Consider the following 16,516-nt stretch of genomic DNA (forward strand, 5'->3'; position numbering starts at 1 on the left):
ATCTAGCTAGCACTAGCTATTAGAGATAACCCATTCGTTAGCCCATTCCTATCGATAGTTGTCAGCACTGATTGTTCGACTTTTCTGCGTAAAAGCAAATCAAAACATAAACGCAACGGGTAGAATTCCCAGGATTATCCGCAGTTTTGGATACTTTCACCGGAATAGGTCAAGGACCTTCTTAGCCATGAGCGACTACGAGAAAAAGAAGGAAGAACACCCGACGACGAGCTCGAATTCCTCATCCAGTGACGAAGAGGATGCCCCAGGTTGGTCTAACTAGTTAGGTCTTTACTGTCACTTACTAACTGAATTCAATCCTAGACGCCACAATGGATATGATTCGACGCTTCTTTGCAAACACTCTTAGTCTGGGTGGCTCCACGGACGCAAAGGCAGACATTAAAGTGGAGAAGGTGAGCTGAGCTCCCGATAATTTGATTATCATATTAATTAAATTAATTAAATCCCATGTTCGCAGGTTATTCCAGATTTGACTTTTGACGGCTTTGCCGAACATTGGCGTGAGCATGGATTTCGCAATATTGTGACCATGGTGGGAGCCGGCATTTCCACATGTGGGTACATATACATATACATATCATTGTAGAATTGTACTTAGAATATTCTTACCATTCTTAGCTGCTGGCATTCCGGACTTTAGATCCCCGGGTTCCGGGCTGTACAGCAATCTAAAAAAATACAAGCTGCCACATCCCACGGCCATATTTGATCTGGACTACTTCGAAAAGAATCCGGCACCGTTCTTTGCACTGGCCAAGGAACTCTACCCTGGATCCTTTATTCCCACGCCGGCCCACTACTTTGTCCGTTTGCTGAACGACAAGGGACTGCTTCAGCGCCACTATACCCAGAACATAGACACGTTAGACCGGCTTACTGGTCTACCCGAGGACAAGATCATCGAGGCACATGGCAGCTTTCACACCAACCACTGCATTAAGTGCCGCAGGGAGTACGACATGGCCTGGATGAAGGCGGAGATCCTCGCTGATCGTCTGCCCAAATGCAAAAAGTGCAATGGTGTTGTTAAGCCAGACATTGTTTTCTTTGGCGAAAACCTGCCGCAGAGATTTTACACTAGTCCCGACGAGGACTTCCAGGATTGCGATCTACTGATCATCATGGGCACCTCGTTGGAAGTGCAGCCGTTTGCTTCACTGGTGCAGAGACCAGGACTACGATGCCTTCGCCTGTTGATCAATCGCGAAGCAGTGGGTCAGGCCAGCTTTGTGCCTTTTATGGATCCGCATGAGCGATCGCTACTCTTCGACAGGCCTAATAACACAAGAGATGTGGCCTTTCTGGGTGACTGTGACGCTGGAGTAATGGCTCTGGCGAAAGCATTGGGCTGGGAGGAAGAGCTGCAGCAGCTCATTACCAGCGAAAGGAAGAAACTGAGCGGCAGCCAGAATAGCGATGAGCCGCAACCAGACAAAGAGAAACCGCATTCGAACCCGGCAGAGAAGGCTTCGGGCAGTCGGGAAAAAAAGGATGCTTCGCTTTAGACCCTGAGATTAGTTGGTAGTTAATTTGTAGTTGAAGTGTGCAATTTGTTTACATGTGGATTACGAGTATAAAACGGACAATGCCATGTGCAGGCATTGCTGGCTAATACCGCGCGCTTTCTTTTTCCTCTGTTTCCGGCATTCAATTATTCAAGTGCCATTTGTGAGCCATTAGCGTGTCCCTTTTGGCCTGGCCTCCATAAACCGCAAAAACTGATTGAGTTGCTCTACCGTTTCCGGCGCACAAAAAGCAGCAAACCGCCAACAAAGGTTAACTCTCGACATGTTTCTGCTTCGTTTTCTGCCCTGAACCAGGCTTGGTTACGGATTTGGATGCTGGTGCTGGTGCTGGTGCTGATACTGATTTCGATTCAGTTATGCCCAGCCCCTCGACATGGCTCGACCGCTGCTGTGGGCGTGGCATGTGGCATTCTAACTGCCTGTTTGTGTGGCTTACACGGATGCTGCTGCTGCTCCTCCCTCTGCAGCTGCTGCTGCATCAACTTAATGACTCGCAATCTGTCCTGCAGAAGCACACACGCACAAAGCGAAAGAGACACACACGGTAGCCCGGTAATGAAGCTTCTGCGGTGAATTGGCCAATAGAAAATACGTACGGGCAGGACTAATTAAAACCAAGCTCGCAACCGGGCCAGCGGGGACCTCCTGCCGGGGCACACAACCGGATATTGTTAATCGTTGACAGGGGCGACGGTTTGGAGGTGGCTCCATCGGATGAAGGCTGCCTTCCTGCCTGTCAACTTTGCGCCATGAATTGCTGCAGATGCATTAGGAAATCAAATGCAGCCACGGAAATATTGATAGCCAGCAATTTGTTGCAGTTCCAGCTGCTACTGCTGCTGCCACTGAAATTGCACTTGCTTTTGGCCCAAAACTTTGGCAATTAAAGCTAATGGCCTAAGATCTTGTCTATTTGCAATTTTCCCGAGTGCTAACTTCTCGGCGAATGTTTGGCTGCACTATTAAAAATAATTTCTGTTGATGTTCTGTTGTTATAGAAAATAAATATCGTTTAGTTCATTCCCTTACGTATTTAATAGCCCCAGTTTTAAACTATACATTCAAAAACAAGAGAGAACGCTATAGTCGAGTTCCCCGACTATCTGATACCCGTTACTCAGCTAGTGTAAGTGCGAAGGACAGTTTTTGGCGGTTTGTGGGCGTTAGAGTGGGCGTGGCAAAAAGATTTTTTGCAAATCGATAGAAATTTTCAAGACTAATACAAAAATGAAAAAATATCAAAACATTTTTCAAAAGTGTGGGCGTGGCAGCTTTGGGCGGTTTGTGGGCGTTAGAGTGGGCGTGGCAAAAAGTTTTTTAGCAAATCGATAGAAATTTACAAGACCAATACAAAAATGAAAAAATATTAAAACATTTTTCAAAAATGTGGGCGTGGCAGTTTTGGGCGGTTTGTGGGCGTTAGAGTGGGCGTGGCAACCTGAATCGACAAACTTGCGCTGCGTCTATGTCTCTGGAATCTGCATGCTGAATATCAACTTTCTAGCTTTTATAGTTTCTGAGATCTCGACGTTCATACGGACGGACAGACGGACGGACAGACGGACGGACAGACGGACATGGCCAGATCGACTCGGCTACTGATCCTGATCAAGAATATATATACTTTATATGGTCGGAAACGCTTCCTTCTGCCTGTTACATACTTTTCAACGAATCTAGTATACCCTTTTACTCTACGAGTAACGGGTATAAAAAATGAAAAAATATTAAAACATTTTTCAAAAGTGTGGGCGTCGCAGTTTTGGGCGGTTTGTGGGCGTTAGAGGGTGGCGTGGGCGTGGCAGCATGATTCGACAAACTTGCGCTGCGTCTATGTCCCTGGAGTCTGTATGCCTAATCTCAACTTTCTAGCTTTTGTAGTTCCTGAGATCTCGTCGTTCATACGGACAGACAGACGGACAGACGGACGGACAGACGGACATGGCCAGATCGACTCGGCTATTGATCCTGATCAAGAATATATATACTTTATATGGTCGGAAACGCTTCCTTCTGCCTGTTACATACTTTTCAACGAATCTAGTATACCCTTTTACTCTACGAGTAACGGGTATAATAAACAATACAAAGTATAATAATAATTACAAAGTCATATATATTTACGAGAAAATATTTGAATATTTTAATTTATATAGAAAAATTATTTCCGCAAGATGTGATATAAAATTATTGCTCGTTAGCTTTTAAGACTATTGTGTACAAAAAAGTACTGTTTTTTTTTTGTAAATTGACTTATTTTTGCATTTTGATTTTTTAATTAAATGGTACACCTTTAATCTCTTTATACTTCTCAGTTTTTGTCAGTGCTTCGGCCCACTCAGTCAAAATTGAGTCAAGTTGGCTCAATATTAACTTGACTTTCACCCCTCCTTGCGAGAAATGCGGAACGCCATTAAGTGCACTCCATACACACGCCATTGAGGAAGCTGGGTCTGTGGTAACCGGAGGGGCAGGTCATATTTGTGTGAGCATGTTTCATATTTGTAATCAAAGTGCGATGCTTACGACCCAAACTCCAAGCACCCATCACCACCCACTCGCTCCGAGCCTGTTCATCAATGGCATTGAAAGAAAGGCGGGGGGCTGATGAAATCGTGTACATTCCACGATGTCATCAGCGGCAGCTGCGCTCGCGCTTTGATATTGAATTCTTGACATGATTGTGTGGCGCACAGCTTGGCCGGGAATTGATTGAGCGCCCAAACAGGGAGCCCACTTTGGAAGCGGAACACACCCCGACCGCAAATAACTCAGACGATGCTAATAAAGCAAGGGTCGCCATTGATTATTAGGCCCTGGCCACAAACATATTTAGCGCTCGTTTATTCTAAAATATATACATACGTGCCTATCGTAGCGAAATCTTTATGAATATTTTATTATTTCTTCAATAAAAAGAAAGCAGAAGTAACTGCCACGGCGGCTGCCAAATGCCGTCCTCAAAACGCAATTTGTGTCAATAAATGTGGGAACAAGCGAGTGAGTTTTTATGAGCGGATTGCCTACAGCGGCGGACAGAAGAATAGGTTCTAAGAAAGTTCAGTACACACTTTAAAAATAGTAATGTTTCGATTTGGTAATTGTATTTGATTCCAAAAAACTGATATCATTCTACAGAACCTTGTAAAAATGAATGTATATGAAATGGTTACGCCCTGTATTTCCTATCAAAATACGAAAGTAAATATTATAAAGTGTGCCCAGGACTGTGCGTGATGTGTGCTCATATAGAACATCCCTGAATAATCAGCAGCAGTAGCCGAAGCTTCGCATAATCGTCATAATCATTTTATGTGCATGTTGTGTGGCATACTTTTGTGCGCATAAATTTTTATTTACGTCTTTGTCAACACAATGCGCCGAAAACGATTGAGTGAGTGGGTGTGTGAGGCACACCCCAACCCATACACATCTAATATTAAAGTGCGATTTGAAATGCCGCTTGCCGCACGGATCCAAATTGGCGGTTTTCGTGGCTCCAAATGAGCTGCGGTGGGCCTGGCATTTATAAAATATATTTCCGTTGCGGTCCCGACAATCCCCCAATTGATGTGGATATGATGAACAATAAACAGAATGCGAGTCTATTCGAGTGGGGGTCCAAATAGAATTATTCTCCAAATCGCAGCCATCATATTTCTTACCAAGGCCTCGCGAGGGCGCCAAAACAAAACGAGTTTAGGGATTGCCATTAATGAAGTGTATCGAATTGGAAAACCAAATAATTCGTATTGATTTCGCTGGTTTTCGAACCGCAGGATGCATTGATTTAACGCAGCGGCAAAAACTGGTCCATGGCCAATTGATTGGCCAAAGCCAATCTTCAATGAATAAATGAACGGATGCGGATGTGGGTTCGGACGGGGACACGGAATATACATATGTGGTCGGAGCACGATTTTGGGTCCGTCAGGTGCATTGTCGATGGCATTTAATTGTGGCCCAGGACGCACAGAGCTCTCCGACAAAAGGATTTGGCCAGGTTGTCCCTGCAACGGCAGGAAAAACTACTCAAACAAATAGAAAGAGGGAAAATGATTTACCCAAAACGGTTGGCAGTGGGCAATATTTTTCTCTTTTCTCATTTTTTAGTTGGTCGCTTTTCCGTTTGCATGGCGTTTTGTTTTCGGTCCGATTTGGTTGGCCATCGGCTTTTGTGGTTAATTGAAATTTTTCATTTGGCCCGTTTTGGCCATCGCCTTATCGGCCTTAAATTCATTTTGAATTGTTAGTTCTAAGCCCCGGGAAATTCCCGGGCGAGTTCACAGCCTGCGCCAAAATATGCAATAAATTTTCAAAAGCACAGCGACAACAAAATTTTTTTCTGTCACTGGATTATGTAATTGCATATATGGACCCATATATTTAAATTCGACCAGATAGTCATCTATTGGCAAAAAACAATTATCAATATTTAATTCGTTGGCGGTTTTTGTGGTCGGCAAATGCTAACGAAATATGAAAATCTGTTAGGGCTTAAAGCAATAACCTTCCACTTAGGCAAGTCAAGGATGCTCCTTTAGGACGCAGCTAGGCTGCGAAGAGCTAGTGAAATTAAATTCATTTAATTAAAGTTATAATTTCACACAACAAAACGGGCAAATGACGGCAGAGGGAAAATCCATTTAGAGCGTGAAAGAAACTTGCATTTTGCGAAACATTTCCTCTGTCCGTTTCCTTCTTTTCACCTGTTTCTCTGCGCGGAGGATGTGTCCGGGCACCTGACCAACTTGCACAGCCCCTTATCCTTATCGTCCTGGCCCGGCCCCGACATTGGTAATTTAGAGAAATTTCTGGCCAAGAAGCAGTAACGGGCGGAGGGGCACAAGTATTTGGTACTCGTTACTTGTATTGCCTTTTCGATTTGCACTTTACACGCTTTCATTACACTTCGTTTCCGTAGCTGGGAAAACGGCTGCGAGCGGGGAAAGATGGAAATACTTGACCCGAAACCGTTGCATTGTTAGCATTTAAACTGTTTCTTTGCCGTTGCGCTTCACTTGAACTGCACTCTCGAGAGATACAGAGACAGTAGAGCTTCAACAAGTTGTACTTTAAATTTATAAAATTTTTTGTTGTTATCATTATCTTCAATTAATTATTTCACACTTGATGTTCTACAATCTTATCCGAATCAATTATTTCACACTTGATGTTCTACAATCTTATAAGGACAGTTCTTATCATATCAATCATAGAGGTAAGTCGTGTTTAAATTTATTCACAAAAACGCTTAAAATTATACAACAGCGTTTTTTTTTAGAAATAACAGTTTTGTCACAGTAATTCGAATCGGAATAGTAATAATCTGCAATAAATTATGAAACGGATCACCTAAGCAGATTATGTTGCAGAGTGATACGAGTTCCAAGACTAATCAAAATAGATTTAAGGTCTAAGCCTTGCCTTAACACACTTGAGTGGCTGATACAGTGGGGTTCCACTGTAGCAAGAAGGAGGATTTGGCAAGTGGATGGGCGGCATTATCTAAATACCCAACAGCAACATTTTGCAGCTGCAGCCTCATAATCATCGACAGCCGAATCATCGCAACAAGCACTCATCTTAACGTCAGTGGAAATGATTGCTGCCCCCGGAAAATGCCACCCACTTTGGCAGCAACCGACATGCTGCCTTGACACTTTAAGCTGCAATTTCGTTAAAATATTTCCAATCGATTTCGTTGGTTTATCGCCAAGTTTATTTCCACTTTCTTGTTGTTTGCCAGCTGTTCTACCCGCCTGTTTCCCCGCTGCTCCTCCGAAGTGCAGCACATTTTCCTTTTCCACTCTGCCAGATCTTACGGAAATGAAATGTGTTTCTATTTTAGTTTCACAAGCTTTATTTTTTTTCGAGTGTGTGTGTGTGTGTGCATTTACACGCTCGAGTGTTTGCCTCAAATTCGAAGAGGAGGTTTTTGGCAAATACAAAATAGCAAAAAAATAAAAATGCGGAAGAAGAAAACGGAGACTGCCTCTTCAGTTATTTACAAATCACGAAAAAATTGCAATTCGCCATACCCTGAAAATGGCAAACACAAATATGGGGCGAGCGCCAGGGGGCCTGGCCTCGGCCAAATGGCAAATGTTTGCACAAACTTTTGAGTCTCCGCCCACTCACCGCATTTCTGCAGTGGCAATCTGCATAATTGTGCGGCAACCAAATGTTTCAGAGAATACACTTTCCACCTAGCACACGCAGCAGCAAATGAGGTTTTCAAGGACAGCGACTACTATTAATGCAGTGGTGGAGTGAAACCGATGTCCTGGCTAATTACCATGCAAATATTTACACATTTCCATGGACTGACAGAGGAATCTTGCCGGGCTTGTCGGATGCTTGTCAGATACCGTCAGATGTCACAAATGGTTATCAAGCATACGCAGTGTGTGCCGAGCACTTGATGAGCTGTGCGTAATTGTTTCTGACTCGGGCATTGAGTTCCTATCAGGTGACAGATTGTAAATGTATTCAGTCCGAAGGAATAGATCAACAGGAATTTAGAAATTCCAATGGTATTCGACTACATGTTAGAATTACATATTAATGGCACATAGAAAATTAGAATAATAAATCAAATTAGGTTATAAATAAATTTCAGATATATGCTATCGATATCGAATTTACACAACTTTTCCCTGCGGATTATAAGCCCGTTTTGCTCAAGTAAAATGGATTTCAGATTAAGTGTACTAAGGGAAAATCAAGTGAAAATGTCGACTTTTTAATTGTTAACCAGAGAAAAAATACGCAATGTATGCTGGAAAATTAATGTATTCAATGGACACTGAACAATTTAGTTTTCATAAATGCCAGCATCCAGCGTTTTCTCAAATACTTAGAATTCGTCTTTGTTATGTAATTTTAAAACATATTAAAGTTTCAGATATCATTGGACATATTAAATTCCTCTCGAATCGCTTCTGATTCAGCCGCAATTATCGATCACATCGCATTGTTAGTCAACTGCCCGAGTGAAAGTCGTGAAAAGGGAAAACTCATTTGAATGGCTTATTCCCTCCGCAGCTCGACCTGCCATAGGCCACAATGAAGTGGCACGATTTACGCCGAAGCCTTCATGTTGCCATTGTTTAGTTGGCTGCCAAGGACTTCAAGGACATCGCCTTGTTTCGTTACTCATTAAGGCAGCTGCTAGCCTTGATTGACGCGCCCCACTCGTCGCCGTTAGTATTATTATTTAAATGTAAATGGAGGGGTATGAAAAAAATATGAATGTGTGCGCCCATACTGGGCGGGTAATTTGGCTATAAGATTGCCTGCTATTTAAAGTTCTTTGTGCGGCGAGCACTTTTCATTAGCATGCAAGTGCAATTCGGTCTAGCCAAATTGCCCGCCAGCAGGCACCAGATGAAAGCATAACACACAACTCTAAGCCACAGCGTGCAAAAGAGGAAAAGAATTTAAAAACTTTACTAAAAATGCGCCTCGCACTCACTCACTCATACATATGTACATACGTACGCGTACGGCCAGCCGTAAACCTTTTCGGCTCTTGGCCATATGTTGCCGCTGTGTTGGCCACTCCTGCAGCTTGTGGGCCACATTGCGGTCGCTTTGCTGGTCAGCAATCCCTCCTGCGGTTCCTGCCCCGTCTCTCACCGTATTGGCTGCGTGTGCTTGCGTGTGTGAGGCGTGTAAATTCCATTTCTGCGGACAGACACGCACGCAGACAAACACGTAATCGCACAAATCTGCATTTGCGTCTTGATAAGTGTTGCATATTTCAAGGAGCTGCAAGTTCGGGGAAGTTTTCAGTGCTATTTCTGGTCTTGCTTTCGCAATTGAATGTAACAAATCACTAAATCATTACGTGGCTGTATCTTTGGACTGCCTTAGCACACCTTTTTAAAAAAAACAAAACAGCTAGGGATGTACATATATTAATATCGAAATTATCGATATATTAATGTGTAATACTTCGATAACGATAATCTTGGGTACCAATTTCCAATTTGTTTAATCTTTTTTTGTGATATTATGAGCTCCGAAATCCAACGCTAATTTCATAATGTGACTAACGAAGTAAAACTTGAATCACTCTATCAAAGCGTCGCCTTGTTCACTTTATTGCCACCCTGTAAAACGCGCTTGAGAAGATAAATATCGTTTCATGGATTTTTAATGCCATTGACTTTCGAGCAACTCGGTCTGGGGTATCACACCGCTTGAGTGTTTAATTGCCCTTCAGTGCCGAGCCATGTGTGTGGATCTGGGTGGATGCTATGATTTTTTTTACGATTTTTTGGGGGATCCCAGCAGGTTGTCGAGGCAATAAAATCGCCGCCTGCTGTGCACTCAAATGACCAGGAGCAGAACCAGGACTACGAACAGGACCAGGACCAGGACGAGGACCAGAAGCAGAGAGCGACTCCCCTGGCTCTTCGTCGTTGGTTCAACGGCACGGCGGAGTCTCCATCGGACTCTCCTTTGGCTCGCCAGGAGCAAATCCCTTAATCTGTCTTTCAATTTCAAATAACCCAATGGTTAAGCACTCGCAACACTCGCACATTCACTGCCATACTGCCTGTCTCGACTGTCCATTTGTGTTACCACATCGGCAATGGCGGCGACTCGTCGTCCTGTGTCTCCACCCCCTTAACCCCTCACGGCCAACAGAATTTGCTGGCAGACCAATTGAATTGTTTCAATTGACACTTGGCCGGGTCCCGGCTCAGTTTCTGTCGACCATCTGTGGACCTTTAGCTTCGTTTCGGGCTTTGTTCGGTTTCATAATGAAAGTCAGTCGTTTGGCCGCATTGTTGTTACTAATTTGTGGGAACGCTAATTGGCCCACTGCCAGGGGTTAACCCAGATCACTGCGAGAAATGGGGAACACCAAGGTTACCAAATGCAATATTGAATACGTCTTTTCGTGGCAGTCTCAGTTCAGTTTTGTATATATACGATTAAAATTTAAATAAGGATTCACCTTAAGCTTGACGTAAATGCACTTTGGACACATCCATTGTTATACATTACCCGGCTCACTACATTACCTCTCATTTGGCCCAGTGTCCACAACTGATTCCCACCTAAAATATGAAATTTCATATATGTTCATACATATGTTATATTTAAGTTTTGCTAAACTGAGGCTTTCTGCTTGACTTACCCGAGGCAGCCATTGTCAAGTTCTTGTTTGTTTACTGAATTATGCAAATATCGTAATGTGGTGTGTGCGTTTCATTAGGCTAATGACTAAGCAAATACTGCCGATTTGCAGTTTGCGATGATAGGACCTATCGGAGGTTTTCAATTACATTTCGAGTTAAAATCAATTTACGGGTCAATCGAAGCAGTCATTAAATGCCAGCCGTATAAAAGCCGGAGTCTTGGAAAATGGAATCAAAAGGCTGTCGAGATGTTGCTCCAACCGCTGGTGACGAATTTGAGTCAAATGCTTCGGCTTATAGTCGGTCAATACTTTGCTGGACTTCCATCGGTTTTGATTGTCTACAATAACTCGGAGTCTACAACTCCCCTTCAACTGGAATATTTAAGTGCTTTGGAATTAGTTCTTCGTGAATTGAGTCAGCCAATTAGGCTTCAATGGATTAATGTGGCATTCTTAAGGGATTTGAAGGATCTGGAGGATCAAGTTATGGCCGCTTTAAATAGCAGCGTCACAGAGGTAAGCTTTCAATTAGAAATCGCGTGCGAATGGCTTTATAGGTATGTCTTTACCGCTGCATACCCTTAAAACTGTTATAAATTTTAAAATTGGTTGTGCATATTTATATCATGGCTTCCTTACATAGGGATTTATAACGATCTTATCGCAGACCCACCACTTCATTCACGCTCGATACTACGCCACTCGCAATGCAAATATGCGACTCAAGGACAAGCGATATCTGTTTCTGTGCGAGGACGAAAGCCCTGCGCAATTGCTCCGCATGGATATACTGCAGTGTGAGTACTGTTTGTAGTTGCTCATAAAGACACTATGAATAAGCCGTGTCAATTGAGTGTTCCTGTCATGTGCCACCCGGGTCAAGCAACCCCGTCAGCATCAAATTATTAGCTAAAGCGGTGGCTTTCCGCCACCTCCCTGGGGGCGTGGCAAAACCACTCAAACTGGAAAAGTTTTCTTTCGGCCCCAACGCGCGGCGACCCGCGCGTAAACATGGTGGGGAAACAGCCGTAGGACATTCGTGGCCAGTTGATCAAACTTTAGCACTTGACAATAATTTCAACACTCGACAGTGGCGTGTTCGATTGCAAACTTGGGCTTTTTGGGTTTGAACTCGGCTCTTCCTCTGATTTTTTCATTGTTTTGTGACTGGCTGTTGTCCCATACAGTGGACAAATCCAGAAGGAGAAAATCAAGTTGTAAATGATATCACATACCAATACTTATTACATTTTATTGAATTTTGTGTTCAGTGACCTTTCAAAGAGATCCCAAATTAGGCAGGAAAATAACGTTATAAATAATACCTTAAAACTAAGTAAACCTTATTCGATATCTCTCAATTTCTAAAAGAAATCCGTGGTCTTTTTTAAATCCGTTGTCCAATTGTTTTTTCTGCTTGTTCAACATCGGGAAATCGCTGTAATGCGCTTTAGTTTACCCTCACCATCTGATGGTCCGACCTGGAACGGCAGCACCAACAGGACCCCAACCAAACCCCAGGCGCAGGGGAGACGCATCGGTAAACACGAGAAACAAGGACGAAGAAGGTGAATGTGGAGGAGGAGCAGGGACTAAAACCACTTCGCCCTACCGCGACATCAATTTCGAGCTGTGGACACAAAAGTTTGTTGGTGCCGTTGGTAATTTGGATGCCCTGCTCCTGGACGCATTCTTGCCTAACGAAACTTTTGCCAACCGGGTCGAACTTTATCCCAACAAACTGCTCAATCTGCAGCGCCGCAGTCTGCTCGTTGGCTCCATTACTTATGTCCCATATACGATTACTAATTATGTGGTAAGTAATTGCCGGTTAAGTTTATATTTATCGTTTGTTCTTGCCTAAGCAGCACTGAGAAAAAGTAGCTTAACTCATTTGATAGGATTTATATTTTAAAATCATAATAATAATAATACGGTTGCATAATTTTGTATATTGAAATGTTTTAATGTTTGATACTTAACATTCTAACTGTTTAATTATGTACTTACTTGGTTTCAGATGGCTAAATATAAATTTTTGTTAAAATTTTCTTTTTAAGTTTTCGGAACTAATAATTTGAATTTTGTTCTTAAACTTGTGCTGTAGTAGGGATATTTCTCCGAAGAGGAAAATAAGTGGTCAGGTTTTTTTCCGTGCCTTCCTGATGGCCAGCCAGCTTTACCAAAATACCAGAGATTTGCACGCCAACATTAAGCAAAGCCAATTGGTCGTCCTTGTTCCCATTTACCTCACCCCTCATCACCTCCCAGAATGTTGAGGACTTCTCATCTTCATCAGGCTCATTCACATCGTTGTCTTTGGATTAGTCCGACTCTCTGTGCGAACTCATCGTGAATAAATGTGTAGTGGTGGCTCCTTTGGCCAAATTTGTGTGTTTGAGTGTATGTGTAAGGATTGTTGGCTTCTGTGTGTGTTTGGCGGTGGTGCTGTGGGTGAGGTTGCTTAGTTATTTTCCTTTGTTGTCGTTGCGGCCAACGACTTTGGCAACTAAAATGTAAGCACATGTTGTGCTGCGGCGCCTAGTCCTTGGTAATCACTGGTGGGAGTTGCCAGGACTCGCCTCCATGGATTGTGCACATACAAATCTGTATCTGTTGAGTTGCGAAAATTACCAATTAATCATGAATTAAAAATGTAATCATCTTTACTGATTTTCTACTACCAAAATGTAATATATAACAACTTTTTTATACAAAAATATGAAATATATATGTATGTATAAACTTAAAATTAAAAAAAAGGAAGCCGTATTTATCAATAACCCAATTGCCATTAGTTTTAATAAGGTAGTTTTCAGACTGAGTACTAATCCATGTTATCCCATTGTAACCACAGAACGGACAAAAAAAGAGCTTTTCTTGTCATTTGGCAAAAGTTTTGTTCGCACTCAATTGGTTGCCTTAAGGACATTTGCACATTTGTAAACACACGCACGCCCAGCCAAACACTAACACCAAAGTCAGCACTCACACCCACTCACACTTATTCACACTCACGGATAGGCAAACAGCCACAAGCATGTGAGTGTGGTTTTGTTTGGGGCTTGGCTTTGGATCCTGCACAGCACCAACATTGATTTAAATTACGTGTTTCCATTTAATTGCCGCCCGACGAGCAAAGTGTCGATGTCCATTTGAATGCCACTTTGTGTTCCGAATGGAGAGTGGGTTGCTTTGGTGTTAAACTGGGAATGGGCGTTGCTCCAACCAGCCTATTAACGAAATTAGCACAGACACTTGAGTTGTCGGTCATAGTTAACCATTAAACGGTAACCCATTGCAGCCCGCTGGCCAGGGCGACGTGGATCCCATCCATCCGCAAAAGGCCAATCGTTCGCTCACCTTCGACGGCGCAGAGGCCAATGTGATGAAGACCTTCTGCCAGGTGCACAATTGTCATCTGAGGGTCGAGGCATGTAAGTCACAGTAGTTGGTGAATTTTTAAACTAAAAAATGTGAAACTTATAAATAAAAACATGGACGTACTTTCAGATGGAGCTGACAACTGGGGAGGAATTTACGACAATGAGTCGAGCGATGGCATGCTGGGGGATATCTATGAACAGCGCGTGGAGATGGCCATTGGATGCATCTACAATTGGTATGATGGAATCACGGAAACCTCGCACCCCATAGCCCGATCTTCGGTGACTATCCTGGGTCCTGCTCCAGCGTTAGTTTTACTTCTCCTAATTGACTCCATAAAAATACATTTAGCCCTTTCTCTAGCCCTCTACCCAGCTGGCGAACTAATATTATGCCCTTTAATAATCGGACTTGGCTGGTGCTAATCTCTACCTTAGTGATTTGCGGCACCTGTTTATATTTGATGAAGTATGTCAGTTATCGCCTACGGTTGTCTGGGACTCAGGTTAACTTCCAACATAGCCAAAAGTTCGAGAAATCCATGCTGGATATATTTGCTCTATTTATTCAGCAGCCATCTGCTCCTATGAGGTAGGACTTAACTAATATAGTAATATTACATTTAGCATTGCTTTTATATTTGCTGTGCCCTGGCCTTGATTAAAATTATTTGGACTCGATTCTTTCCAGCTTTGATCGTTTTGCACCACGATTTTTCTTGGCCACAATTTTATGTGCCACAATTACTTTGGAGAACATTTACAGTGGTCAACTCAAGTCGATGCTGACCTTTCCCTTCTACTCCGCCCCTGTTGATACGATTGAGAAATGGGCTCAGTCGGAGTGGAAGTGGTCAGCTCCATCCATTATCTGGGTGCACACGGTTCAGAGTTCCGATCTGGAAACAGAGCAGATTCTGGCACGGAATTTTGAGGTGCACGACTACAGCTACTTGTCGAATGTCAGTTTTATGCCAAATTATGGACTCGGGATTGAGCGATTGTCTTCGGGATCTCTTTCCGTTGGCGACTATGTGTCCACAGAGGCGTTGGAAAACCGTATTGTAAAATATTACATTGCTCAAATATGTTAATAGTTATACCCGTTACTTGTGTTACTCCCTCATAACGACTGGCTGAGTAACGGGTATCTGCCGGTCGGGTAAATCGACTGTTTTAAGGTCCAGTTTTCATTGTAGGTTTTGCATGATGATCTGTATTTTGATTATACGCGGGCTGTTTCGATAAGAGGTTGGATCTTAATGCCAGAATTGAACAAACATATAAGGACCTGTCAGGAAACTGGACTATACTTTCACTGGGAACTTGAGGTTTTAATCTTTATAGCCCTAAGAATATGCCCAACTAGTTTTTATAAGACGTATATTTATCATGAATTGAAATTAACTCATAATAATAATTAATTTATTACCTGAGGGTATACTTATACCGCCTTGGAGCTCCCAGAAATGTTACATATATCCCAAACGTTTCTCCCTCTAGTTCATTGACAAGTACATGGACAAGAAGAAGCAAGAAGTGCTGATGGACCTGGCAAATGGGCACAAGGTCAAGGGAGCTCCCCAGGCATTGGATGTGCACAACATCGCCGGCGCCTTGTTCGTCCTGGCCTTTGGCGTCGCCTTTGCGGGCTGTGCGCTGGTGGTAGAGTTACTGATCCACAGAATGGGTATAAGCAAATAATTTGGCCATTAAAATGATGCCCGTTTGCGCAGCGAGTGGAGAGGGAATCACTTCATCCTTGGGTTGCAGCGCACGTGTCGCAGCAAACATCAAAATCGCATGCTGCACGACACGCGAAACCCACAAAAACCCCGTATGCCAGCGATCTAAAGTGTGGGGTACACTGGCGGAAATCGGATAAAAAATTATAGAATTAAATGTGTTTAATTTAAATACAAGTATGGAATTATAATCACATTGACTTATTTTAGTTATTCGTAAAGCAATTACTCCTTTTTGTAATTAGATTGAACACAACGATACCTATTAAAGTACTTTCTTGGCTTAGTATTTTTACTAGTTGCTATGCAGCGTTTATCCACTTTTTACAATAATTTAAATACAGACACTATTAATCATTAGTATCTTTTTTAAGATGAGTAACTGCAGTTTTCTTTTAACATTTATTTTAAACATTTAGAAAACGTATAGACCTAAGTCCCATACTAGTGCTTATAAAATATACAACTAGATCTAGAATATGTGCTTTTTCCCAGTTGAATTGAAATTCAAGAAAGTTTTTTCCTCAGTGCTCGATGGCTGTTCCCATGGCAGAAATATGACGGCAGCTGGCAGCCTGAAATCGACCATTGGCATTGTTGGTCTGGGATGGATAAGCGACACGGCCGAGTGGCCAACTGAAAAGTGTAAAGTGAAAAGTGGACGCATCTCCTCGGGAA

The 16,516-nt window shown here is 42.8% G+C and overlaps 2 protein-coding genes across 2 annotated transcripts; both read left to right on the forward strand.

Moving 5' to 3' along the window:
* The first annotated feature begins 51 nt into the window (after positions 1-51).
* LOC6535790 (NAD-dependent protein deacetylase Sirt2) lies at positions 52-1,638 on the forward strand. Its single transcript, XM_002096377.4, has 4 exons — positions 52-269; positions 325-416; positions 482-578; positions 643-1,638. The coding sequence occupies exons 1-4, from the start codon at positions 188-190 to the stop codon at positions 1,527-1,529; spliced, it is 1,158 nt and encodes a 385-aa protein (XP_002096413.1). The 5' UTR covers positions 52-187; the 3' UTR covers positions 1,530-1,638.
* An 8,842-nt stretch (positions 1,639-10,480) lies between these two features.
* Positions 10,481-16,247, forward strand: LOC26535590. Its single transcript, XM_039375677.1, has 9 exons — positions 10,481-11,223; positions 11,351-11,504; positions 12,162-12,523; positions 14,012-14,144; positions 14,221-14,401; positions 14,458-14,685; positions 14,785-15,157; positions 15,293-15,424; positions 15,597-16,247. Exons 1-9 carry the CDS (start codon positions 10,822-10,824, stop codon positions 15,795-15,797), a joined length of 2,166 nt encoding a protein of 721 aa, XP_039231611.1. The 5' UTR covers positions 10,481-10,821; the 3' UTR covers positions 15,798-16,247.
* The last annotated feature ends 269 nt before the right edge of the window (positions 16,248-16,516 follow it).

This window comes from Drosophila yakuba, chromosome 3R (genome assembly GCF_016746365.2).
Source record: "Drosophila yakuba strain Tai18E2 chromosome 3R, Prin_Dyak_Tai18E2_2.1, whole genome shotgun sequence".
NCBI lineage: Eukaryota > Metazoa > Arthropoda > Insecta > Diptera > Drosophilidae > Drosophila > Drosophila yakuba.